At 39.3% G+C, this 27,749-nt stretch overlaps 2 protein-coding genes across 8 annotated transcripts in view; one reads left to right on the top strand and one right to left on the bottom strand.

The window, feature by feature from the left end:
- PLS1 (plastin 1) overlaps nt 1-18,659 on the bottom strand; it is a 40,959-nt gene extending 22,300 nt beyond the window's left edge. The window contains exons 1-2 of one of the 6 annotated variants that reach the window (XM_063408003.1): nt 18,523-18,659; nt 1,058-1,165 (exon numbers count right to left, since the gene is read on the bottom strand). In XM_063408003.1, the coding sequence (XP_063264073.1) occupies nt 1,058-1,127 (70 nt within the window). In that variant the 5' untranslated portion in view covers nt 1,128-1,165; nt 18,523-18,659. Of the gene's footprint in view, nt 1-1,057; nt 1,166-10,179; nt 10,203-10,824; nt 11,188-13,042; nt 13,066-17,954; nt 18,125-18,522 lie in introns of those variants that run through there. The other 5 variants (XM_063408001.1, XM_063408000.1, XM_063408004.1 and 2 more) reach the window with 5 other exon arrangements.
- The window catches only part of ATR (ATR serine/threonine kinase), a 38,234-nt gene continuing 29,101 nt past the window's right edge, over nt 18,617-27,749 (top strand). For both annotated transcript variants that reach the window (XM_063407999.1, XM_063407997.1), the window contains exons 1-11: nt 18,617-18,795; nt 19,450-19,541; nt 20,363-20,506; nt 21,068-21,957; nt 22,955-23,142; nt 24,347-24,541; nt 24,753-24,982; nt 25,733-25,885; nt 26,029-26,221; nt 26,817-27,076; nt 27,483-27,673. In XM_063407999.1, coding sequence (XP_063264069.1) covers nt 18,737-18,795; nt 19,450-19,541; nt 20,363-20,506; nt 21,068-21,957; nt 22,955-23,142; nt 24,347-24,541; nt 24,753-24,982; nt 25,733-25,885; nt 26,029-26,221; nt 26,817-27,076; nt 27,483-27,673 — 2,595 coding nt within the window. In that variant the 5' untranslated portion in view covers nt 18,617-18,736. The remainder of the gene's footprint in view (nt 18,796-19,449; nt 19,542-20,362; nt 20,507-21,067; nt 21,958-22,954; nt 23,143-24,346; nt 24,542-24,752; nt 24,983-25,732; nt 25,886-26,028; nt 26,222-26,816; nt 27,077-27,482; nt 27,674-27,749) is intronic.

The raw sequence follows: 27,749 nt of genomic DNA, 5'->3' as shown, positions 1-27,749 counted from the left end.
CTACTGATGTCCTGATGATTGTTTAAGAGCAACTCATGAATTATCTTCCATGGATGTATCTCACTCCCTTTAGAATTTCTCCTCTTTGTTTGGTCTCAACAACATCCTGAGTCAATGGGTTCATTGTTCTATTATTTATGGTGAAGTTAGTTCTTTTTATTTTAATCCTCCTGACTCCCTACTGGGCATCACTTGAGACCTGTATTGGCAGAACCTGAATAATTCCCTCTTCACTTCCCCACACTACTCATGGTCTTCCAAATCTCTAACATACAGCTTCCCAACAGTTTCTTTACCAAGTAAAGACTCCTAATATTTAAGACTTCTTGCCTAAAATGACCCTGTTCCCCCCATCACGACTTATTACAGACATGGTTGATTTCCTGAGCTGCACAGTTACACATCACCCCTCAGAACCACAATAAATAAGAAATGAAGCAGATAGGAATAATCACAACAGCAGTGCAATCTGGAAAAAAGGGTTAGTTGCTTTCTAACTTCTTACACTTTCTGTGTGCTCTGATTAATCTGTAAACATCCTGTCAAGCATACAAAATTGTACAGTTATTTATTAACTTTAGCTAGCTACAAAAGATCAAAAAATCTCCAAGTTTACTTAAAACATAAAATCTGATTGAATAAATGAAATTATTAGTTCACCAAAGCATGCAAGTAAAGCAAAAACCAAGTGTCAGTGATATAACATGAAAATATTTAACACCGGAAGTTTAATCAAATGTTTTCAGAAGTAAGGAGTTCAAAAATTGAATTTTGAGACCCCATTATGTAGCATATACAATAACACAAAAAATGCTACCACCCTGCAATAAAATGTATCTGTTTTTAGTGCTGAAGTTGAAAGAAGTTAACACACCTAATTCCAGTGAAAGGGGTTCTATGTAAACATTCTTTTTACTTTTTTTTAGATACTACTGGCAATACAGACGGAAAACACAGCCCTATCAAAACCAAGTGATCCATAAAAATTTCTTCCACAAATTCTAAACAGTTTTGCAGTGTTAATGGCATCCTTATGATTCCCTTATTTAAAACACACCTATTTTGCCAAATGCTTCTCGTAGCTCTTCAAGCTCTTCACGAGATATAGTAGTTATGTTGTTCTCCATCTTCAGACAGCAGAAGTGTTGTCCTCAATTGCTAATACCTAAAAATAATAATAAAAAAGTAAGATATAAGGCAGCCTGTAATTCCAGACACATCTAAGTTCGTGATCTATTCAACACGAAGTACCAGACTTGAATGACATGTCCAGGACTGGCACACTTAAAACATTACAAACAACACTTGGATGTACCTCAAATACTTAGCAATTCTTTAAACTGTACTAGTGAGTGAAAATTCACAATAACAGCGTCTGCTTACATACATTTAATGTTTTCACTTGCACAGAATAAGCACTGCCTAGCAACCTACCTCCATTGCTTGAGTAGTTTTCCAGCATTAAAATCTCCTCACACTTCAACAGTTTTTGGAAACATTAATTTCTAAGTGAGATGTGGTATGGTTGCCAAGGGGTCAGTGCTGGGATCTAGTCCTGCAAAGCACTGAGCATTCCAACATTTCCACAGCATAAACAGGTTACAGGTGTTACAGGTGCTGTTGTGCCTGTCCCTGAATGTCCAAGTTTCATCTTTGCTTTACTTTATAAGCCAAAAGTGGCAAAAATCCACCCCACATAAATATTTTCATGAAAGTTGCTCTGAACTTGCCTAAGTTTTTCTTCTGGTTTAGTGCTTCTGCTTTAGAGCAAGAAAAAAATGTATTCCTGGAATGATCAAGCTTACAATAAATATATTTAGATCTGCTACATACAGCTGCTTCTTTCTCAAAAATTGTGTATACCAGCAGAACAGGACTGTTACCCACTGGACAAGACTCTAGAAGAGGAAACCTGACTTCAGCAATTGGTTTTACCATGAATCATGCTGGGTGCCCTTAGGAAAGACTGTACCTTTGTTTCCCACCTTTTGTGAAAAATTTTTCTTCCACATTGCTATATAAACAGAGCTCTTAAACAACAGTGGGTTGTTTTAAATAGATCTTGCCTACTTTACTTGGGTTAGTATTTCCCGTGTCTTCACTGGGACTGCTCCTGTGGGTCACACAGGATATGGCCTTGAGTGTGGGTGGCAAGTTAAGTCTTTTTCCTTCATGTCACTAGATCTTATTTAAGTACTAAAATCCTTCTTACCCATTTTGCTAAGCTTACTAACAGCATGTACCAGTCTCCATACTGGAAAGGAAAAGAAATTAAAATATATCTTCAGAAAAAAATAACCCTTCACACAGATGCTTCTGGAATTGCAAGTACCTTCACTGGGAACCTGATGTGGCAATTAGAAAATAGAGAATTGTGGAAAAATTAGTGAAAAAAATAGAACATCTAAAGGCAAATTACTAAGGAAAGTTAAAGGGCTCCAAATCTAAAAAGAAAACCCCCAAAAGCAAACAGATGACACTCCTCTGAAATACAGAAATGGCATGACAAAGCACAAGTGAAATATTTAGCTATGCAAATATAAAAGACAACAGCATTTTTGCTGGCACCATGAATGTTTTTAGCTATTTACCATTATCATGACTCAGATCTTATAAATTTCTGCAAAGTTGCATGCAATTAATTTCTCTTCTGCCCTTTTATGATTAATAATTGAGATTTTCTGTCATATTCTATTTCATAAAACAGCAATCTTTGATTCCAAAGACATTGATTGTCTCAGTTACACAGTAGAAACATCTGTTCTTGAATGAAGCAGAAAAATAAAGTTAATAACTGCTCTAAAGAGACAGCCTTAAATAGCCTATGATATTCTTACATGGTAAATTATCTGGTCAATTAAATGGCAGAAGTGCTGCAATCATGGTTCGGGCATTCAGGAGAGACAGAGTTTGAACATCCAGAGACAACACCTTAACTAGTCAGACATTTCAGACAATTCCAGTCCACAAACAGGGACCTTCTACCTGAGCTAATAAATACCTTGCACACCCAGCTCATCACCACCCGAGATGACTCAGGGCACAGGCAATTCTGACAAGATTTCACCTCCAGAGGTACCTGTGTCTTGCAACTATGAGTACCTGTTGAGAGGTATATTCATTTACAGAGAACATTTTTCTGTACTCCATGAACTTTCATATGACACTTACATTTTCTGTAGTCTCCACCTACATTAAACCATTTCCTGCCACTCCAGGACAGGGTAGGTACAATGTTTTAATGCTGATGAAGTACCCTTGATCCTGTTTTTAGTCTTTGAAAATATGCTCAACATGAACTGACAATATTTATATAGTCCTAGCCTGCTTTCTATGCCCTGGAAGGCTTTTTCAATCTAAAGACAATTCACTGCACTCTGCTGGAAATCATCCACACCCAACTAAGACAGATACAAACTACTCTTGGTACTATTGTGGTGTTTCTTTGTGTGTAGGGGAGTATCAGTGGCTGAGAAGCCACAAAGGATGAAGTGAGTAGGTCCAAGAGCAGCTCTTGCCACATTTTTGACCTGTTATCAAAGCTGTCAGAAAAAACAGAGCAGTTAATTGGCAATCAGGCCCAATAGTTGTCTCTATCCATGCAGGCAAGTGGCAATTTCTTTTCCAGTTCTTCATTTCAAATTCTATTTGCCTCATTTCCACACGCAGCTGCTGCTGCAGTGACAATGGAGTTTAAAATGCTGACTCAAGAGCTTATTTTCTTTTGTTGCTGTTCTTTTTGTCTGCATCAGGGACACACCTCCTCCATCCCTGCTGCAAATGCTGCCTATTGCTGCATCATTCTTAAAGCTGTTGTCTCTAATGACAGCCAAGAGAGCATCATTTGCATATACAGGTTGTGCTTTTATGTCAACAACCAGCTGGTTATTACTGTGTACTATCTGTAATTACAAAACAAGAAAATTCTCCTTCTCTTATTTGGCTTTGAATCTGATATAGATTTTAACAGAAAAAAATCCCCCAAAATACAATTTACCCTGTATTTTGTAGTATTCCTGTGTTAGTTACCCAGAACTCTTTAAGGTGATGTGGACAGAGTAGCTTTTAAGCACTATTAGTGTTTTTTAATCTCTCACAATAATAAACTAGGAGTTCTATCCAATCTCAGTGAGAAAATAATGCATTATAAGGTATAAGACACACAAAAGAAACTTTAAAACAAGAATATGGATCACATATTCCCCTTAGACAGTAAGGAAAGACAAAATGCTAATTAAAAATTACTGGAAATGTTTACATATAATGAAGATTTGAGCAATGGTACTAACATATAGAATGTTAGCTTGATATGAACACACACACAGAGGTTTCTGATGTTTTTCAAGAAGATAAAACTACTCAGGTTTTTTTGTTCTGTTGGGGTTTTTTTTGTTTCCCCTCCCTCACTCATCTTAGACTGAAAGAACTTTTTACTCATGTGAAGATTATTCTTGTCCTTCAAATAAAAAGATGACTAGGGGCCAACTGAATCAATCCTTTAATAACTTGAAAGGACAAATAGTTTTATGTGTTGCACCAGTGGTCTGTAATAAAACAGCAGTGGAGATTACTCATCTTAATTTAATACAGCTTAAATTTTTATTTTATTGTGATAAGTCTCAATCTTTATGACAAAATGAATAATCATTAGAGTTCAGTGACTTCATAGTTTTATTACTATTGTTATTTGCCCTGGTATAGGGTATGGAAAGATAGCTTATCTTTCCCGTATCACTGGTGAGGCTGCAGGAGACATCATTAGGAAAGAAATGCACTGCATGGTGTCCAAAGTGACAGAAGCCTTGATTGTGGAACACGGTCACGGAATCACGGAATGCCAGGCTGGGAGGCACCACAGCAATCAGCCAGTCCAACCCTTCTTGGCAAGAGTGCTCCCTATACAAGAGGCTCCAGCAGCCTGCCCAGCCAAATGTTAGAAGTGTCCAATGCTGGGGAATGCACCACTACCCCGGGGAGATTATTCCAATGGCTGACTGCTCCTCTCTGTGAAAAACTGTCGTGGGACCAATCAGAACATCCCCAGGAGCAATCTGTAAATACTACCCCTCCTCTTTTCCACGTGACTTCTTTTACAAGGGAGTAATCTCCCTTTAAATACTGGAACATGGTAATAAAGGTCTCCCCTAAACCTTTCCTCAAGGCTGAACAAACCCAGTTCTCTCAGTCTTTTGTCCTATGGCAGCTTCCAGTGCTCTGATCATCCCTGTGGCCCTTCTCTCCATCCCCTCCAGCCCTTCCACATCTTTCTTTGTGGCAGGAATCAAAACTGGATAAGATATCCCAGATGAGGCCAGCTCTCTAATTAGTCCAGAAAGAACTAATCACCTGTAGACTGATAAGCACTGGGCTTTATAAAGAAAAAATATTTAAAAATAGATCCACTCCAAATGCAACAAAGAGGATGCTTGTCAATCTTAAAAACAGGAGAGCATCAAAAAGTCAAGGTAATCAGCTATATACATACATATACCTATATATACCTATATAAGGGTATTGCAAGTACATGGCTAATTTTTGAAAGAAGAGATGGGGTATAATTATGGTATCAATTACAGTTATTAGCAGAGGAGTATGAAAAGCAAAGTTCTAATATGATATAGTCAGTCTGAAGCTTCACAACCTAGAACACTCAGATTATGTTTCTCAGCCTGGGCTTATAAACATGACTAGATAGATTTATGATGATTAGAAGTACTTAATTACTAGAAGCTGAAGGATAACAATGAGAAATATATAAACCAATATTCAACATATAAACCAATAATCCATGGAATTTTCCTCAGTTTTTTATGAACGGCATTACATAGTGAACAAAGTACAATTTAAGAGGGAAAAACAGTCTTTTTAACTTTGCCCAAAACTGTATGCACTGACCTTTGCTAAAGGAAGGCTATCAAACCAGCCACAGTGATAAATTTTGTGTCCACATAATATGTGTCTCATGAAAGGAGAATGAGATGTACACTGAAATTAATTACTCACTATATAGGAATTTATTCAACATAGTACAGTAACTCTGGGCAGTAAGAGAATCAACATTTCCCTCTATGCCTTTTAGATAAACTTGGATGACTCATGAATAAGCAGCAAAACAAGCTGAGATATCTAATTATTAGACTGGTCATGGGCCTGCTCTTGTTCACTTACTGTGGTATTAGTACAGAACAATTTCATGAGGCTCAGGTCAGGATTAAGAGCAACTCTCTAATAAGGCAGATAAAAGCTTGCTTTGGAAAGATACCTTTTCATCCAAACAAAATGCCTCCAGTTTTCTTTGGCTGCTGAGTGTACAGAATAGCCATGCAAATTTATCACCAGTATCAGTTTCATGCAGTTTCCTTTGCATGCATCATTCAGGAGGATCTCAAACGGCCTGTGCTTTGTGTTGTTGTACTCAGCACTCCAAATAAAATACATCAACAGAAACCTCACCTATGCCTACACCACTTATAGGCAAGTAATTTTGAAAAAGGGCTGTTGCACGCTGAGTTCATGGAAGAATCTTGCATGAAACATTCTGCAAATTTAACCTGTTTACAGTCTAGCTACACCAACATTTAGGGCTGAATTTGCCCAAATGTTGGTGTCACATCACATCACATCTCACATCACAGGTGACCCATTCTGCTTTGGTTAATGTCATTTTTTAAATATTTCTACAAGTTTCACCTGCTTCCAGCACAGATCTGTGAGTATTGCAATCAAGAGCAGATCTGAAATAGTGACATTCTCTGTGAAACTGGGACACTGAGGTGACACAAGCCAATACCACCAGCCCTATAGAGCTGTGCACAAAAGTTCCGACATTCTAATTATATTTTCTGATGTTCATGAATATTGTCATCCTTAATACTAGTTATGGTTAGATCACTTCTGCAAGTTACAGAATAGCAAAGGAGTTAAATTTATTTCTGTAGTGCAGTGTGTCCAGGGCTCCCTACCCAACAGCAAACCATTTCCAGGCAAATACATAAACAAAGCTGCTTCCATGCAACAAGCAGCTTTTCTTTAGGACTTGAAAATAGCAGGCAAATCAGTATTAGAAAAATAGAAACAAGATTTTTCTTACGGATCTCTTGATAAGATACAACATTTCTGTTTTCCAGAACACAAGATCTACAAAAACAATGTACCCCTTTATCTGAAGCAAAATCATTCTGCTTTTGAGATGAGATTTATGTTTTCTGTGATGAAAATGCCAAGATACAGTATTTTAACAATCTTAATATTTTATGTAATTTAAATATATTATCTTTCCAATAAATTATGGAGTACAGAATCAAAGTATAGAAGACAAAATAATAAACGTGTGCCATAATACAATAGCGAATTAAGGGACACAAATATAAGGTTTCCCTGCAGAATTTTTAACATGGCTAGATTCAGAAAACTCTGACCCAAAATAAAAGTTGGATACAGTGAATCTAGTAAAGTGACACTTGCTCTTTTATTATGAACAGCTTTTAGCTTGGTGAAAGTTCAATAACAGCATGTAGATAGTATCCAAATTATGTCAGAAATACTGACATAAGGAAAATGGAAGCGTAGGAAGAACCTGAATATACTGTAGCCATAAATCTTAATTACCTTTTATGCTGTCTCAACATCTTTCATAGTTTTCATTCCTCAACAACATACATATTTAATCAAGAAAAAGAACACAAAAGGCATGAGGACTAAATTTTTAACATAAACATACCAACTATCCACTAGTAAGACTGTTTCCACTAAAAAATGTTTTCAGAATTCATTGTGAATAAAAGCAGCTTATGAAATAGAATAAACAAGAATAAAGTTACTACATTCTACAGTAGAAAAGGATGGTTCTGTTAGGTCTTTTCAAAGATGTTTGAGCCTATGACTGGATAGGCAAACAGCTTGGAAACACAAGTTTAAATGCCTGGATGACACCAGAAGCTCAGATGATGTGCTGCCAACCTAAAGCAGTTCAGCTCTGGAACATCCTGTCAAGCCTTACAGCTGGCCTAAAGGAGATTAGTTCCTCTGGCATTCAGGTACAGGACATCTTCCTTATTACCACAGCAAAGGTACCATGGTTATTAAAAACATGATTTTCAATTGTATTCCAGCAGCTTCCACTGGAGTCAGCTGGATTTGCAGATTTTCAGATTCTCTAATAATCATGCCATAAATAAAGTAATGAAAAACTTTGAAAACAAATAAGTGTAATGCAATTGCAGTCTCCTTCCAAGAGAGACAGAAGCAGTTATTGTTTGGAGCAGCCAAGGAAACACGTGTGTTAGTGTAAACACTCGGTCTCAATTCCATAATTCATTATGCAGAATGCCATAGACATAGTAATATTTTGATTTTCCAGTAAGGAAGTAACAGCATCTAGATTTTATTGCATCCAGCAATAAAATCTAGATGCTGTTAATGACGCACAATTGCAACACAAAGACAGGAAACAATAGCCAAAGAAACAGTGTCAGAAGTGAGACTAGGGAATTCCCCGGAGACATGAGATCTCACACAGGACCTTCCATTTGTTGAACAAACCCTATAACAAGTGTCTCCTTGGGCCTGTTGGAAAATGTAAATTTGTAAAAACCACTACAATAGATATAGATTGTAATACATGTGACCTTTGCGGGTGAGGTTCTAACCTTCCCAATGTGAATCATTTTAGTGCTGCTTTCCTTCCACCTTATTGTCCAGAGTCCAGAATACTTTTTACCTTTTATATTCACAGTTAAAACTAGTGCTTACAAAGGAAATTCACAGATCTTGGCATAAAACTTGCTGCCCATTTCTGCTGTATGGCTTACATTTCAGAGATCCATTTTCATCTCTGTGTTTGATATATGACTATATATAGTTATAGTTACTATCAGGTCCACTTCTATTTGCCATTAAAGTCATGTGTACTTCCAATGAAAAACTTCATTCCTGTCAGTCATTAACATGTTTTTCTTAGCTCAAGGACACTAAAATGGTCCACTATAACCCACAAAAATAATGCTATAGAAGTGAAGCAACCCCACCACCTCATCTTTTTATCCAAGAATCTGAAGCTGGAGTTTTGAATATAAATTAAACATTTAAAGGCACTGTTCTGAAAGCAAAACTCCTGCTTTTCCATTTCACACATGGCAATGTGTTTAAGCAATCCATGATTACAGAACTACATTCAAATCAATTAGCAAGGAACAGTTACAATTAAAGTGAATTGGTAGAAGAAATTTCTTTACATGTGTGAACATCAAAATGTTTATGCTGGTCCAGGAAGCATCTGACTGAGCCTTGAACAGAAAAAGTTCGGTCAATGTAATGTATTGTTTAATTTATGAGACATATTCTTATCTCTTCTCACCATCAATATCATTTGCCTTCTGGATGGGTCATTTGATACTCTCCAAAAATCAGTTTATTATACTGAAATCTGTGTCCCATGCTGACTCATCATTTGGCCTCCCTGCACACAGATGTGCTAGACCCTCCTTCCTGGAGAACCTGTCCAAGCTCCCATCAAGCCCCTTTCCTGCTCTTCCTGTTCCAAAGGCTTTCCTTGCCTCCCTGACCTTGTCCCCATGTGAGTATCTTTGCTTGTGCATCACTTCTGAATGCACCCACACCGTGCCCAGGAAAATGCCAGGAAATGTTTCTGGAGGGCCACAGATAGCAAGGATGGTACTGTCCAATTAACATTGGAAGCTGCTACCTCAGATGTTGAGACCAAAAGCAAGGAAAAAATACAAGCTGAATAAAAACTACAGCAGCCAAACACAGGGATTGTGGCAAAATTAATTCCTATGAAGGTCAAAGCATCATAGCAGTTTTAGCATGCTATTAGCATTAGTACATGTCATTAGTACATGTCATTTAGCATTAGTACATGTCAGAAGGAAAGAGTACCAACGACATTGAGAAAATTTGATGAGAAACTAGGAAACAGTTTACTCATAAAACCCATTTGATACCAGTAACTGCTGTGAAGAACAGAATTATTTTCTGAAGTCCAAACTTTGTGTCTCTGTGACATTTCATTAGAGCAAACTACACTAAAATATAAATTGAAAGGCTACACTACTAAAAGGAAGTTCATTCAGGAACTCCATCCTCAAGTCATTCTTTTGTGCCTAGGCTGACATTACCTATCAAGTTTACAACAGCAAAAGAGAGAGTTAAAAGACATACCAGCAAATGATACTTAATCTCTTTCCTTCTCTGTCTAGGTTTAGGAACGTTCAGCTTTTGTTAGCATGCAACTACAATGACAAATATAAACTGCATTATTTTTAAAGGACATTTCAGTTGGAAAACCTCCCAAAATACTTATTGAAATACCTCATACCCAGAGCTCATGATGTGTTGACAGAACCCTCATTTGACAGTAGGACTTTTTGGGCATCACAGTACTCTCAAATAAAATTCATAGGTAAGAGTTTATGCTTTAATTATTCTTTTACTTTCTTAATAAACTGTAGCACTGCTAGTTAATTACTAAACAGAAAAGCTAACGAGAAGCAATAGTCTGGATTACAAAGATAACTTTTCCAAAAAACCCCACAAATCAGACCCTAAGCAACTAAAAATCCCATGAAATATGGAAAAACACCTGTCTTCTGTTTTCAAATACTTCCCATTATTATCAGATTAACTTTTTAAGCCCTGCTTTCTAGTATAACTGGAAAGACTTGAAGTTTGTTTTAGAATTAAACAGATTCTTGGGCATTTTTTCAACCCCACAAACTCTGCCAAATTACAATTTCACAAGTTATGAGCTTCACAGTTGTTGAGACTGCTGGATTTTGCATTTTGTCTGCTCCAAAGTGTACTCACCTTCGACTGTGTAATCTGTTACAATGTCACTGATCTTTCACAAGGCTGTCAGTGTTTGTCCCAAGCCTCTGTTTCTTCCAGGTTCGGTGCTCCTTGAGAGGCAGGACATACTGTACTACTCCCTGTTCTTTGCTGAGGAATTGACTTCAGCCTTCTATGGCAGTCATAACTTCAGAAAAGGATCTTTTTCTTAAACCAACTAGAATATTATGAACCATCTTTCTCTTCTCTGAGCATGAAGAGAACATTTAGTCACCACGTAACTGAGAGCAGAACTATGAACAAAGCTCTCGGTGAACAAACAGCCTAAGAGGCAGAAGGGGAGGGAGGTGTTAAAACAGCTCAACAGCAACACTCCACAAAACTGCCTGTATCCTGCCCTGTGCCTGTTCTTTGGTACCCGAAGTAGGAAACCTCAGCTTGCTGCAAACAGTAAAACTCCAGCAGAGACACAGGCAAACTCTTACTAATGAACTTAGCTTTAAGGTCACCCCAGACGTTAATCACGTGAACATCCCTAAGAGTAACAACAGAAATGCATCCATTCTGCCCTCAGCAGTTCAATTTACAGCCACATACTCTCCATACTCTGGCTAACTGCAGTTATAAAATAGTACTGAATAAATGTGTGGTGCCAGAATATTTTCCAGTTTTCATTAATTATCAGATGGCAGTAAGGCCTTCTGACACCCACTAATGCCTCCTTCAGCTCCACATGGTTCAAAAGATTATTAGATTAGACTGAGCAGCTACTATACTGCAAGCAAGCCAGGATTTTCTGTCATGGAAAATTCATAGGTTATTTTTGGGTTTCTTTTTTCATTGGTCCAGCTAGAGGGAAAAGGAGGGTCCTCCACAATACAACAGCAATTGGCAGCATTTCAAAGCCAGCCTCTGCAGAGCCCACAGATGCCCGAGTGCTACCTGGTTGCCAGCTCATAGCTTTAAGGAGCTATGTTTGCTCAAGTGCAGAGGATAAAAGGAGCACATTAGTAAGTCTGAGTAACTAAAGCTAAATAGAGTATTGTTCATACCTTCTAAACTAGAAGACAATCTGGGGCACACAGGAAGCTCGTTTGCTGGTGCTGTAGTTCTTAATAATTAGGCCAGAATAAAACATCTACAGTTGTTGTTGCCAACTGTCATTTTTAATCATATTTTGTAAATGAAAAAGAACAAAATTTCTGAGCAATTATTTTTTGTAAGTAAATGATTCAAAATCTCACCCTTAGGATTCCTATGATTAGGAGATAACTTTATATTCTTTAATGAAAGCTATTTCTGATGCTTTGGTGAAAACTTTGCCATCTTCTTTGCAAACATCAGAAATTAAAATTAAAAAAATAAACCTATCAAAATCTTGGGTTAAACAATTTATCTTTTTTGACAGTTTGAGCTCTCAACATGAAGAGACATCCCTAAGCATTTGAACCATACATTGCAATTATGCAACAAAGTAATGCGTTTAAAAAAAGAAGTCTAAACAAAAGCTATATCCAGGTATTTCTACTAAAACAATGAAAATCTAATATTTTATTCATCTGCTGGAAAACAATGCACAAAAGCGTTCATGATTTTTTGTTAATTAGAATTTTTGTTTACCTTTTTATAAGTATCACGAAAAAAATCATCTTACAAAATAATGTTATGTTAATAAAAATCTTTACAAAACAAAAAACGATAGCTTAAAAATTTACTTGTTGCTTTAAATTTAATTACCTAAAGCCCTATAAAGTGAGAAAGATACAATTATACAGCCATCTAGCATGTACTAACTATAAGGAACACATAGCCAAAAAGTGACTCTGTGATGATATGATGATCAACTGTGATCAACAGATAAATTAGTTTGTTGGTAAATCAGCTCTTTCCCAAGGACAAAATATCTTTGGAGGAGATCAAAAATAAAAAAATATAAATAAGCATTTTATTTCACATAATACTTTAACTGATATGTTTTGGATTTTAAGTTATCTACAAGTCTACACCAAAGGAATCATCCTACTCCTACTAACCTTCACAAAAACTCAGTAACTCTGTCACATTGTTTACTGTCCCTTTACATGGTGACAATTGATGAAAAATAAGTTATATTTCTAAGTTTCTAAAGTTAATGCTCTTGAACATTAAAGAATACCCTGTTTTTAAGTCTCTAAACATGACACAGAAGTATTTATTGTGCTGTTTCTGTCACTCAGCAAGTCAGTGCCATGCTTACCTTCCCAAGCTTTCCCACTGTTGCTGGTCTGTCTCCTGGGTGAGGAGTGCAGTGGGAAGCAGCACAACTGAAGGGACATCTTAAAGCAGCACTCGCAGACTCGAGTCAATCACTCATCCAACATATGCTGATTTCATTGGGGAGGGCTGGTATGGATTAATCCTATTGAGTTTAAATGCCTAGATCTTAATTTACTTAGGAAAAAGCAAAATGGCAGCCTAAAGAATAAATTCTACAGAAGAGTCTGTTCCATAGATTTACTAGACAAGAAAAAAATTCAGGAGGGAAAGCATGAAGAAGTTTTAGAATTCAACCAAAATATGTGTCTCTATTATTATAAATAATTCCATAATTTCTACTTTCCCCAAGGCAGTCAGCCTATCAGACAGTAGTTCATTAAAAGCCCAGCGTGGCTGACCCAGGAGCTGTCCTTCACACAGCACAAGGGCTGCCATTTCAGGCTGCAAAAACCTTACAGAAACAAACACAACAGCAGTGCCAGAGCAGGGATTTGCTCTGGCATGACAAAAACCAAATCTTGTGGTGCTGCCAAGCTTCTCTTGGGTGCAGCATTGGTAACAGGTGACCAAACCACCTTGTCCATGGTGAAGAGGCCAATCAGGAGGTTTGAGTTTCAAGCAAAATAGTCAAATATTCTGGAAATTTTAAGGAGTGCACACATTAGTTTTAATTATTTTTTTTAGTTTCTGGTGATACCAGAATAATGATATCCCTTTTGAGAGATCAAAGATAAGTAAATGCCAATGATTAAAATGAACAACATATTAGCTTTCAGAAAAATTTGTCCAATAGGTTTTGCACTAGTGAAGTAGTTACCTCTATATGCAACTCTAAGCAAGTGACAACTAACTTTTTTAAGGAAGAGGGAATTATTGATACGATTTAAATTATAACTACCTCTCTTTTTTAAAAAGTGAAATTATTGATAAAATCTAAATTTATGTCCTCTAATATTTTGGAATTTGGGATATGAAAAATATTCTGCCCCGTACAATTAAATACTCAGCCACAATTAAGTGGCTGATAAGGGTGATGATAAATAAAATGAAATCTATCCTTACATTCAGTTATTTCACATTGAATACATCATATTACCTGGAAAGGGAGGAGGAAATCCTCACTAGCTTCAATTAAATATATCTTGATTTTATAAATCAAGCTTGGAAGGACTAGAAACACTGCAGAAATAAAACAATCAGCTCAATGGAAAATTATAACTTCATACTACTTTACACTGCCTTACCTTTAGGATATGAAAGAATTTCATTTCCCTTAGTCATAAGGTGATAAATTAGTGCAAAGAGTAGCAGCAGGACATGTGCAAACACAATGGGAGAAGGGGAGATGTAGAGTTAGAAGAAGAGCTTGATAAATCAGCAAGACAAAAACATTCCAAACTATAAACATTTCAGAAAAGAAAATCTATCAAGAACAGCTGGTTTGAAAGAAACAGCTAGGTCCTGAATCTTCAAGAGAAACAAATTCTTAAAATTGCATTCAAATAAATATAATCTTGCTGATAACATATTACTTAATATTTCAGCTTTTCTACATGTCAGTGTTTTTAGACTTCACTAAGGAATGTTTAAGCATCAGTGTGGCTACAAGTTTTTTTTAAAGAGTAAATTCCAGATTGTGTAAATTTTTTCTTTAGGAAGCTAGACTCCAGGAATTTTAACTCATTCAAAAATTATCAATTCAAAAAGTCTTGATGATATACACTGATACTGGTAGTAAATACATTTCTGTGAGTTTCCTCCACAGCTACTAACCTCAAGAATAACACTTTTCTAAAATACTGGGAAGCAAGAAACAAGTAAGAAAAAAAATATATAGGCAACTATTTTTAAAAGTAGTAGTTGCAGATAAACAAAAAAATAGTAATTGCTGCTACACGAATAATAAAACTAGGTTCCAAAGGAATGTGTAATCTAATACAGCATTTCTCAAAATTACTAATACTGTGTTTTACATTATCAGTAGTATATTAGTAGGCTTATTCATAGAAAAAACGTGAATAAGTACCTGTAGGACTAGGATCTGTCACAATTATATTTAGAAGTCAAATAGATTTTAGTGTTACATGTTTTTTCCCCATTTTTTCTCCTCTTGTACCTGTTAGTTTTTGCTTAGCTGGATGCACATTATCTGCTTTTAGGTTTCAGGCCTGCCTGTTGTCCTTACCACCATTTACGGTTTCCATTTTTCACTTTTTTGTTTAACAATCAGATCAATATTCAGGGTGACGCATAATTTTAATCTGTGCCACTTCATTCCAGCCCAGTTGACTAAGTGCCAGGGGCAGAGATAAAAGCCATGAGTGCTGAAATGCACATTCTTACAGGGCACAGGGGCAGTGCCCTGTGTCCAAAGGTCAGGCACCTGCTCTGGCAAGCCCTTGCATAGGGAAATGGGACTCGGAGCACCCACAGCCTCCCGGGTATTACTGCAGCAGCCCTGCAGATGAGGAGCCCTAAGCACACCCCAGTACTGAGTGAAATCACCTAGTGCAGCTCACAGGACCCCCATGCCCCATCCCAGCCGCATTTCCCCTCACCACCACTACCAGCTCACAGCTCCTGAGGGCACCAGGGAACACACCCGGGCACTTCCATGCGCTCCTTTTGTCTGCCTGCAGGACAGCTGAGACTGACCTGCAGTCATGCCAGCCTGCTGGGGGAACAGCTCACAGACAGCCAGAGTGCATGAGCCCCAGGAACAGCAGTTATGCCTCAGAATTAAGCAACACAGGGAATAAAAGTACAATTAACATGCTCCTGTGCTCTCAGACCTGCTGGTCCACTGCAAAGTCACTCAGTGCCTTAAAATAAGTACAATGATCTGCAGAGGCATGTGGTAAAGAAATAATGAAAGCCAAGAAAGAGAGAGGCCTGAGTGTGGAAGAATCATGCAACTATACAGTGAGAGGACTGCTCAAGTAGGGAAGAGAGCAGAAAAAATTAAAGAATTTTTTTTATAGTACCAGCAGCTTTGGCAGAAATCTTGGTAGTGCTGCATACACTGAATTTGACACTTAGTTGTACCTATCTGGATGAATTTCTTCTCCTGACCCAAGTTCTGCATATCTAAGACTTTTTTCACCAATATGAAACAGCTGCATTGGAGGGAAAAACAGAGAAAGAGGCACATTATCTTCATTAGCAATTAGTCACCCACTTCAAATGCATGATAACACGCCTGGTTCTTCTCCTGGGGGCCAAGGCACATAAATGTGCAACAAGATGAGAAAGAAACAAGGAGATGCTTATCTTGTGCTGAAGAAAAGCATGAAATGAAATCAGGTGTTTCAGGAGCTGTTTCCCTGGAGGGTCTATAAAACACTAGATTGTGTGAGTGAGACTTCTTATATCCTCACATCCCAATAAAGTTGTTATGGGCACTCTAATGTGGAGTCTTTTAACACCAGGGTATCTGGGGAAATTTGATGTTATGGTGAGAAGTAGATGGGGCTTTGCAACTGGGAAGTAAAATTCCCAGTGAAGAATGAGGAACAGGAGATATCTCTACTGAATTGTTACAAGTACTTATTACAAAAAAGAAAAAGGCTTGAATTACGTGCTCAGTAAATGCTCACAGAAGCTGCACCACAAATTTATGTAGCATTCTACCTGTGACAAATGAGAGCATTTCTACAACACCTGTATTAATGTAATCTCACTCTTGACTCCAGAGACTTCCATGCAAAAGCACTTTTTTTATTAAGCACTTTATGTGCCACACCTGTGCTTTACCAGCAAAACCAATCACCCTATGACTCAGTAAATTTAGCTTATTTCTTAGGATAACAGGGTCTTCTTGAACTTCCTAACATACCAGCAGTATCCTGCTCTCCCTTACGTTCATCAGGGATGACACGGGAGTTTTAACTCCACATCAAATTGGCATGCAGTACAGTTCACACCTTCCTTAGTGTGATTGCCATTTCAGTCTTGGAAATTTATACTCAGAATATGGTTTTCACAAAAATAGATACATCAAATTGAAATGGTCTAGAAAATTTTGTGTTCAAAAAAACACTGATAACAAAACCCAGATCTAACTGGTCTTCCTGAACCATTAAAGTTCTACTTTACAAACCATATATAGCTACATGGTTCCTGCTTTCTCTCTAGGAATGGCTCTAGAAAGACTAACATTTTATATAGATAGCTGGTAGAAAACATTGGACTATGTACTGGAAAACAAAGTAATATGAAACACAGTTATATTTTGTAAAGTTTCTTCAAGTATTTTAGGTCCTTTTCAAGTTACCAGCCTTTAAAAGGCCAGCAGAATTTTACTGAAGTGATTGAAGTGACCAACAGGTATTTTGCAGGACAAAAATAACAATTTCTGAATGAAATATTAGCAATAGGTTCCCGAAAGCATTAGTCTGAAAAGGTTCAAGTAATTGAAACACACGTGGGCTATTTTACATGCAAGCGACACAGCCCTAGCACAGTGGAAACAGGCAACAGAGTTATCCTCCGACAGGATTTTATTTCAACCCAGAAATATCACTAAGCGAACTTATACACAAATGCAGAAGGAGCCGGAGCTCCTAATGACAAAAACAAAGCTCGGAGTTCGGTGTCCCCTCCCGTGGTGTCTCTGTGGCTCACACCTGCCCACACCCCCGTGTTTTATCCCTTTTTCTCCCGCACGTTCGGGGCTCCCTGCCCAGGCGGGGCCGCACGCCCGCTCCGCTCCGGCACCGCCCGGGGCCGCGCAGCGCCCGCCTCGCGTCCCCTCGGGGTCTCATCAACACCTTCCGTACTTTACACACGTTACCGTTTCACAAAAGAAACATAATATAAACCAACCTACTCTCAGAAAGTAACAATAATCACAAAAAGAAAAACAGTATCCCACACACGCTGCTCATCGCTACCTGTGTGAGGAGCGCCGAGCCGCTCACCTGCCGAACGCGTCCTCCCGCCGGCTCCGCCAGCCGCTGGCCCCCGCTGGCCCCCGCCGGACACGGCGCTCGGCAGCACCCGAGGCGGCCCCGCTCGCCGCGCACCTGCCCCGAGCCGCGTCCCGCAGTGCCCGCGCCCCGCCGGCTCCGCCACCTGCTGCCGCGGGCGGCCGGGCGGGCGGGGCCATGGCGGGGGCGGGCCGGGCCGCTCGGGGCCGCTGTGGGCGGCCGGCGGGGCTGCCCACACCTGACACCAGGCGCGTCCCGCCTGCCGGGCAGTGCCGCCACGGCCCGCGCGGAGGGAGCGGCACCGAGCGCTCCCTTGGCACAGAAGTTTCCTCCTTGCTGTCCCTCACAGCGCGGGCGCTCCCCTCCTCGCTTAAGCCACTCTCAACACTGTGGCGCTTCATTTCTCCCATGCCCTGGAGTTCCCGCCCGTACTCCACCAGGCGCCCGCCGGGGCCGGGCGGTCCCTCAGCGCTGCTGCCCGCGCAGCTCGGCGGGGTGCGCTCGGCCCCCGCTGGGTGTAACAGGGTGTTACCTGTCCGTGCAGCGCTCCGCGCAGCACAGCCCCGCTGGGGCGGCGAGGTGCCCGCGGGAGCCATCAGGGACCGACCCGGAGCCGCCGCGGCCGCTCCGTGTGCGGAGACGAAGCGGTTAAAGCCGAGCAGCGCCGGGGGAGGAGGTTTGGGCCCTGCCGGCCGCCGTCCCGCCGTGCCCGCCCCGCGCCGCGCCGCCCGATTCAAAGCGCAGCCATGGCGGAGCAGGGCCTGGGCATGGCCTCCATGATCCCCGCGCTGCGGGAGCTCGCCGGGTAGGACGGGCCCGGCCGCCGCGCAGGGCGTGTGTGTGCGGGGGCTGTGCTGCGCCGGGGGAGCGGGCCCGGCACGTGTGGCGGGGAAGGGGAGAAGGACGTGTGCGAGGTGTCCTGCGGCCGGGCCCGCACCCTCACCTCAGCTGGTCCCTTCTCCCGCCGCCTGCCCGCTCTGTCCCACCCGCCCGCTCTGTCCCTCCCGGGTGGCGCTGGCACAGCCTGACAGCAGCGGCCCGGTGGCCTCCGAGCACCCGGGGCTCCGCTGTGTGTGCTCTGAGCGCTTCTGAGAGCCACACGGGCTGCGACATGCCGGGCTCGGGAGTTCTCGTGGCAATACGAGCACTGTAGCTGTGTTTGCAGCAGGCTGCGAGTTGATATGGAGGCACAATTATATACTGAAGGTGTGACCCTGCAATTCCTGTCTGCTGTGCTGGTCACTAAAACAAGAAAGCTAAAACAAACAAACCAATCCCCAACCCTCCCCGCCCTCCCATCCCGGTCTACACACCACCAAGAAATCAATTGTTTTTTATTTTTAATTTTGAAGGCTTCTAGAAGAAAAGAAAACCAGTGTTTAACGTTAAGTTGTTGAGACAGACTTTAAATAATTATTTTGTACTTCAGAACTGTAACATCAAAATATCATTCTTTTAGTGCCAGTCCAGAGGAATACAACACAGTTGTGCAGAAACCAAGACAAATACTCTGCCAGTTCATTGACAGAATTCTTACAGATGTAGATGTTGGTAAGCATTACATTCCTGTCTTCTAAAACTGTCTGTTTTATACGTTAAGTAATTCCTGCCAAAAATAGAAGTCGAAACTCTCATTTTAAGAAAGTTGTAGTTGAATATAATACCATTTATGACTTATTTTTTAATAAAGTCAGTGACAAAGTATTTTCTGCTAGGATGTGAAGTTCCCTGTATATATAAACTATACACACACCCCCCTAAAGAAGGAGAGGGTGAATGTGAATGCAGGGCAGGGTTGTATGAATACAAATGCTCACAATATTGAAAAGCAGGTGTGTCGTGTAATGTCACTGTTCACGAGTAACAATTGCAATTCTTAATATTCACGTGTCTTTCAGAATTGAAATATTGTCTGAATAATAATGATAATTTCCTTCTTGTACTAACACTGGATAGGATCCCTGGGGCATTTGAATAAATCTGATGTGATTCACATACCTGTTTCAATGGAGCAGCATTAGATATGTTCAGTGTTTTGTTAAACTTCCTGCTTCAGTAAGCTGAATTTACCATTTAAAACCTTTTATATTCTGGATAGAGTTTTAACTGAATGTTAATGAATTTGGTTTAATAATATTTAATGAGTAATTTATACTTTTCTTCATGCAGTTTGGAGTCACATAGAGGTGACAATATGCATGAAATTATCTTCATGGATTGAAAGAATATACTCCAAATAAATAATTTGGAAGGTTTAATACTATATCATAGTATTATATAAAATTTAAAAAAAATTCTCGTAAGGTGTGAACAAAATTTGTGAGATGGTTTATTGCAATGCTGATTTAAATATTGCTTCTCTTTTTTTAAAGTTGCCTTGGAACTGATTAAGAAATCTGATTCACAGCCAAGTTCTGTGATGTTGCTTGATTTTATTCAACATATCATGAAGTCTTCCCCACTTATGTTTGTAAATGTGGGTGGAAATCAGGAGGAAACTGAATGCAGTTGTATTGGTGAGTTTGTTGAAAATGTTTATGTCGAAGCTTGGTATTTTCAGGATTTAAATTTGCAGACAGTGAGATCATCCAAAAGAACAGAAAGGGGGGAAAGGCAGATATGTAAGTTCATCATTATAAATTTATGAGTGAATATGATGATAGACTTTGAATATTGTGAATGGATTAGCACTTGTGATAATGGAAATTCCTCAGGACAGATTTTGACAATTACCATTGTGTAGATATATTATTATATAGGTTTATGAGATATGCTGTACATGTACTCATTGCCTGAGGGTGGGTTTTTTTGACAGAGGAAAATGTCTGGAAATACCAGTGTGAAATGTGTGTCTTCCATTCCCAACCCCCACGTTCTGCCCCCTCTTTTCCTCTTTTTGAATGGGATCTGTTGAATAAATGTCCCAGTGAAGACTCTGTTTACTGAGCCTACATTATCTCAAGCATTTATCTCAAGAAGTTTAGTTTTAGTGATAAGCAATCTGCTCTTAGGGAGGTGCGCAATTGGAGATTTTAGTTTTTTATCTTAATAATAAAGATTCTCTTTTATTGTCCTAGAATTTAGTAACTGGATCATAACAAGGCTTCTTCGTATTGCTGCAGCTCCAAACTGCAACACATTGCACAAGAACATTTGTGATGTCATCTGCTCTTTACTTTTTCTGTTTAAAATGAAGAGTTGCTCCATTTTTGAAGCGCTAACTAAAGACTTGCTACAGCTTTTTCAGGACTTAATCATCTTGCATGAAAGAGATGTACAGAGGCATCTCTGGGGAGATGGACTGGTCTGGCCAGTGACTGTAAAGAGATTTTCCAGCAATATAGGTGACAAAGTGGGATATTTAAGATTGGCACCATTACAACTGATGGGTATGCCAAATCTAGAACATTTGGAACTTGTATTAATGTCTGTTCTGACAAATATTGTTGCAGATATGTTTTTTGTAAGACAAGATATTATTCTCTGGGGGATAGGCTGCTCCCTGTTAGAGTATGGCAGTCCAAAAGTTAAAACTTTGGCAATGAAGTTTGTGGTGAAGTTAATTCATTTAGGAGGACCTCCAGAACAGCTGGCCAGTGTTTTCTTCACAGTCTTTTTTGAAATTCTACAATCAGCACTTGAAATGGATGCTGAGGAATCAGAACTCTTTGGAGAACCACTCTTACTGTTGGTGAGGACATTGCTGCCTTTTGAAGCAGACTCTTACAAAAATGTTGAACCTGTCTACTTGAATATGCTGCTGGAGAAGCTCTGCTCGTTGTTTGAAGGGGATGTGTTTAGGTGTCTTCAGTCTGAAAAGCTGAAAACTGCCTTTTGCCATGTACTGCAGTACTTTCTGGAGTTTGTTCCAGCTGGCTATGAATCTGCCTTACAAATCAGAAAAGCCCGTGTCAGTACCATATGTAGAACTTTCGTGAATGTGCTTGGAACTCAGGAAGAACAAGAGGTAGGTTTATTTTTAAAACTGTATTTATTGTGTGAATAGATTGTATACAAAAATCTATACCTATGCAAAGAAGATCTAGGAAACACTCTTTTTAGTTGTATGTTTAGGTTGATACTCCTTTTTTCTCAACTGTTTCACGTGTTTGTACAGGTCAGGGTTCCTCAATCTGTTGAGTGTAGCTCGACTCTTGTGTTTTTCGGGTATATTAAACTCTGCATAAGCTATGCAGGCACAACTGTCTGTCCATAATCATAAGGTGGGAGTGGCCCAGAGTGCACTCACATGAGGGCAGCTTTGCTGGTAGTGTGCAGTAGTTTGAGATGCTCTTACTTTCCAGCCATATGCTTTTAGTCACGTTTGTTAAAACAGGTAGACAGAAAAGTTTAAATTAAAACAGAGTCAATGGTTTAGGTTGGCAGGGACCTTTAAAGGCCATCTTGTCCAACTCCCTGCAATGAGCAGGGACAGCTTCAACTAGACCAGGGTTCAGAGGCCCACCCAACCTGACCCTGAGTGTTTCCAGGGATGGGGCATCCAGCACCCCTCTGGGCAACATGTGCCAGTGTGTCACCACCCTCCTAACAGAAAATTTCTTCCTGATACTCAACCTAAATAAACCCAGTTTTAGTTAAAAACCATAACAAAGTGTTGATGACAAGTTGTTGATATGCTGAATGCCTCTATTCCATACATTCATCTGTGTATCCTTCCTGTTTGTTAAACTGTGTGTGTCTGTTTGATGGCTGTGGTAGCAAGGTATTATGGCAGGAACTGGGAAACAGCTGAACAGGTGTATCCTTTCTGGCAGCAGCACAGGAAACTTCATTGCTCATAAGAGCTTTCATCTTGTAATTCAGTTTTTTGAACGGAAAGGTTTTTATGAACTTTTTCACCATGATATTTTGCGATTGAATATTTTAAGTCAGAAGTGATGATGCCATATCTTGAAGTAAGGCAGAGCATACATCATGGTACCTCTGTTGTTTGTCCATCCCAGTATCTGGTGAGTCCACTTTATACAGCGTTAAAAACACAAGCAGAAGAAATCCTTGAGGAGCTTCAGCAGAACCAGCTGGAGAGCTCAGATACGGATGGGTGGAGCAGCAGCAGTGATGAAGTTCCAGAGAAAAGACTACGACTGAGCCTACCCACAAAACATCCAAAGAAATCACCTGCACCTGTAATGTATGACACTTAGCAACTACTTTTATAGTAATTTGGCTGTTGAATGATAAATGACAACTTCTTGAGGCAGTTTCTTCTTAACAGATTAAAAGAGCATCTAGGGAACAAATCTAAACTATATTTTGAGGGATCAAAATCTGTTGGTGATTTTTAAGCCAAACCTTATCAAAGAGACTGTTTTGAATGTGTTCAATGAAAATTATTTTCATGTTTTCACAGTGAAAACAAAGCTGAAAGCATCCATAGTGTGACAGAATGGTGTGTGGCTGTGCTGTTACACTGGATGTATTTAAAGCAGGTCTAGTTAGGTCAAGTTGTGCTCAGATGAACAAAACCAGTTCTCTCAGCTTCTGCTTGTGCTGTGCTCCCTGATTATCTTGGACTTGTGCCAGCAGTTGATCTTTTCTTGTCTTTGGGTACTCAAAATTGGCTGGGGCACGCTGCACTCCAGGTGTGGGTGGGCTTGTGATCAGCCTTCACTCTGAGTACAGCCCAGGGTGTAGTTGGCTTTCTTTGAAACAAGGTCACACTGCTCTAATAGTCCACTTTTCCACAAGCCTGCCAGGTCATTTTCTCTAAAGCTGCTCATTAATTAGTCAGCTGTTAGTCTGTTCTATTGCATCAGGGGTTTTTTGCCAGTTGCAGGACTTGTCATACAGATTTTTATGAACTTCTGGTCAGCCTAATTTTATAGACAGGTGTAGTCTTGTGAAAAAGCAGCCCACTTTTCTCCACAGAGCTGCCTGTGTCATTGTAGAAAGGAATCGAGTGCATGATTTGCCTGTTGTAAATACATTCTGGCTGTTTCCAGTCACCTTCTTGTCCCTCATGCAGGTAGAAATGAGTTCAAGGAAGACTTTTTCCATAATCTTCCTAGGTAGTGAGATTAGGCTGCCAGGCCTGTAGTTCCTTGGATTCTCTTTTTTTGCCTTTCTCAAAGATGGGTGTAATGTTTGCCTTTCTGTGGTTAGCAAGACATTCCGAGGACTGTAGAGTTGTGCATTTATAGCCTTTCAGATAAGTCTGAATGATACTAAAATTCAGAGTTAGGATCTTTTTAATCCAAACACATTTAAGCTAGAGCTTAATTTGGTATTTTCCTAATCCTATATCAAATATGGATTAGCTCTGGTTTTGCTGTCGTTATTTATATTTTTTAAAATAAAGTGTGTGTTGGAAAATAATTAATATGGTCAAATTACAGACTTAGCCCTGTAAACATGAAACTGAAGAGTGCTCTGTGGAATGCCATCACTAAGAAAGCTGCAGCCTTAATATCTCTCCTTGAGGAGGAAGTTGTGCCAGGGGAGGTTCTCCAGACCGTGGAAGGGATCGCTGTGATTCTGCGGTTGGCTGCTCTGTGCATAGTCCATGGTTCTCCCCCAGTAGATTCCCCCAGGTAAAGATGCCAAGGGGAAACCGTGGGACCAAGAGTTCCTTGTAATACTCATTATGATTTCTGTAATTACTTTAATGCTTGTCTATGTATCAGGATCAATATTGGATGGGTCCTGTATGTTTTGAAGAAGTACAATTTGCATAGTAACTTGGCTTACAAGCAGTTAATATTAAATGTTTGTGTTGCATTGATGTGATTTCTGTTTTAACAGTAAAGAGCATGGAGTGTCTCATCCATGTAACTCTGATACATGTAAGAATACTCCTCCAAGCTCCTCAGATTCAATGGTGAATGTACAGTTCAAGTGGATTTCCTCTGATTTTACCACAAGAGTAGTGAAGGTCTGCAGAAACCTGTTAGAGGCTGCTACACAGATAGTAAACCTAGAACGAGTGATTGACAGAATAGTGAAAATATTTGATGCTTTGCTGTATGCACAAGGTAAGAAACCCTTTAAGATGTCTTTTATTTTGTAAATTAGGAATTCATCTGACTGTATTAAGTCTGTTTTGGTAGAGGTACTGAAATTATGAATATTGTGCTAGTATTCCAACTTCTTTACAAAAAAGGTTGAATAAAAAAAAGAGCATTATTTTCTGTTTAGAGACCTTAATTTCATTCCTTTTGGAACATAATTTACTTACTTTTGTCTGTACTTCTATTTTTATCTGATAGTGAAAAAACATTGAAAAGGAACAAACTTTAGCAGTTTTCTTTTAAAGACACACAGAGGCAGCATGCTTTACTATCTTTGTTGCACTCAACGATTTCAAAGCTTGTGACCAGGTTCAGCAAACGTGGCATGCATGGTACCAAAAATATTGAGTATTTCCGTGGTTTTTTTAAAAGTAACTAGTAGAATGGAGGACAGACTCAGTTACCAAGACTAAAGTGTTATGAGTTCAGCTTACCAGACACTCCAAGGTCCACCTGAAAGTCTTCGCACAAATCCAGAGATACCAAAGTTATATTCATTGTGCTGCTCATGTGTTACATTCTGTCATCTGTTTAATGATGATTTATTATTACATGCTGAAAAAGTAGGATAACAACATGTGGGAATAGTGATACTAATCTTTGTTGATAGAAAAATTAATATTTTGTTGCAAATTCAGAACATTAAATGTTTTATAAACTCTATAGAGCTGAAAAAGTGTATTTTTGTTGTTATTTTGCTGGGTTTTCCCCTAGTGAAAATTCCACTGAGTGATCAGATTCTTGATGAATTATGTGGATTGCTGTCTCTACCCTGGATTTACAGCCATCCTGATGATTCCTCTTTTAAGCCATCTATTTGGGGATTTGGTCCTCTAGTTTTGAGTCAGAAAACTGCAGAGGCTTTCTGTAAGTATGTTAAAGTATATAAAACCTAGTTCCCCTTTTGAATGATTGTTCTCGATTAAAATTATTTTATTTGCCTTCTTATGATGATTGATGGTATTAAAAGTTTAAATCAAGTAATTATTTGCTTTGTTTTTTCTCTTTAGCACCCCAAATTCAGTCACACTGTGTGTTCCTTCTGTCTCTCTTCCCAAGAAACATTCATCTGGATTGGAGAAAATCAGTTTATCACTGGGCATTACAAAGTCACCATGAAGTAATTCGGGCTACTTGTGTTAAAGGATTCTCTCTCCTGCTTCATCCCGTGCAGCCCTGCAGCGTGATTCCCAGAGCTCTTTTGTATGTATTAATGCAGCTTTTCTGTCTTTGTGCAAGAAGAAAAGTGGGCAAATAATAAATGGAGTATAAGCACAAAAATAAGTGTTCGTTTCATATGAAATTTGCTAGATCTTTATTTCAGAAGTCATCAGATATCAACAGCATAGGTGCACATGATGAAGTCTGTGTGACAGTACAGTGTTCACTTAGCATGTCAGTGTACAAGTTCCTTTGCCATCTGAAGACCCCAATTTAAATTAGGGCAGGGAAGGGAGATATCTTTGTCAGTGGAATCCATGTTGTATTTGTCCATATGTCTCTTAAAATCTCGGCAGCTTCTCTGCCTTTTTTATATATATATCTTGGTGTCTTCTGTCCTTTTGTGTTAGTCTTCAGTTTCTTCTTTACAGTGTGCCAGCCTCACCATGCCCAGTGCTACTTCAAACATTTAACAGAACACGAGGGTGATCTAAAAAGGACAAAGAAGATTTAGTGAGACTGACCCTTAAGCTGTCCTGATAGTACTGTCAGTATAGTTAGAGAAGTCAGACAATGCAGAAAAACATTTCTAGGTAAATGATGTATTAAAATAATTTCATTTTTGTTTCCATTTCAGAAATCAAATCAAAGATGAGTCTGAGCTAGTGAAGGAGGCTTGTGCTGCTATCATTGGGAAGTTATCTTGTTGTCTTTCTGGTCCATTCCATGTACAGCCTTCCTTAGCACACTCTGCTATTAAGGATGTGTCTCATGGTATTTTGTGTAGCAGCCTTACTGTGACCTCTGCTCATGGAAGAACCTCTTCTGTGCAAGCCTGTGTTTTCAAGCCCTTTCTTATTCTCCTTGAGAGTGAAGTACCCAGTTCAGTAAAGCTCGGTATGTGGCTTTACCTTTGGTAACATTTTACACTTCCATCTGAGGTACTAAGTCACTGTTTCTGAACCTTTCCCCATTCCTTTTATTCTGTGTTGGGTTTCTAATAATTCTATTGATGTTTGAAGTTTTGTATTTCAGTTGATATCACTGCTGATATTTAATGTTGTCAGTGATATTATTTTTAAACTACCTTCTCTTAAATTTGGTCTATGGCTATATCTAAAACTGTAGTACTTGATAAAATCTGAATTCTAAATATATTCTCTGATTTCATAATATTTATTCTTTTGGTTTAAAAGGTAAAGTGTGCTTTATGGTTTGTTTGCATGACTTCTGTGCACTTCAGTAGATTTTAAATAAGTATTAAATATATGTTTTCCTTCCCTCCTCTAACCATGCCACCCAGCATTTATAGAAAATATACCTCATCTTTGCAAGCACCTGGATTTTAAAACTGATGAGTCCAGTGTGAAGACTCTTGTTGGATCTTTATTAAACCTAATGGAAGATCCAGACAAAGATGTACGAGTGGCTTTCAGTGACTGCATAAAGAACATACTAGAATCCTTAGACTCCGAGGAAGGATTCATAAAAGAGGTGAATTCATGTGTATTTTAGGGTTTTGTTCATAACTCACTGTGGTTTTTGTTTCACTAATGTCAAACACTAAATT

Source organism: Prinia subflava, chromosome 11 (assembly GCF_021018805.1).
Source record: "Prinia subflava isolate CZ2003 ecotype Zambia chromosome 11, Cam_Psub_1.2, whole genome shotgun sequence".
NCBI classification, from domain to species: Eukaryota; Metazoa; Chordata; class Aves; order Passeriformes; family Cisticolidae; genus Prinia; species Prinia subflava.
This window is presented reverse-complemented; position numbering and strand designations above follow the sequence as displayed.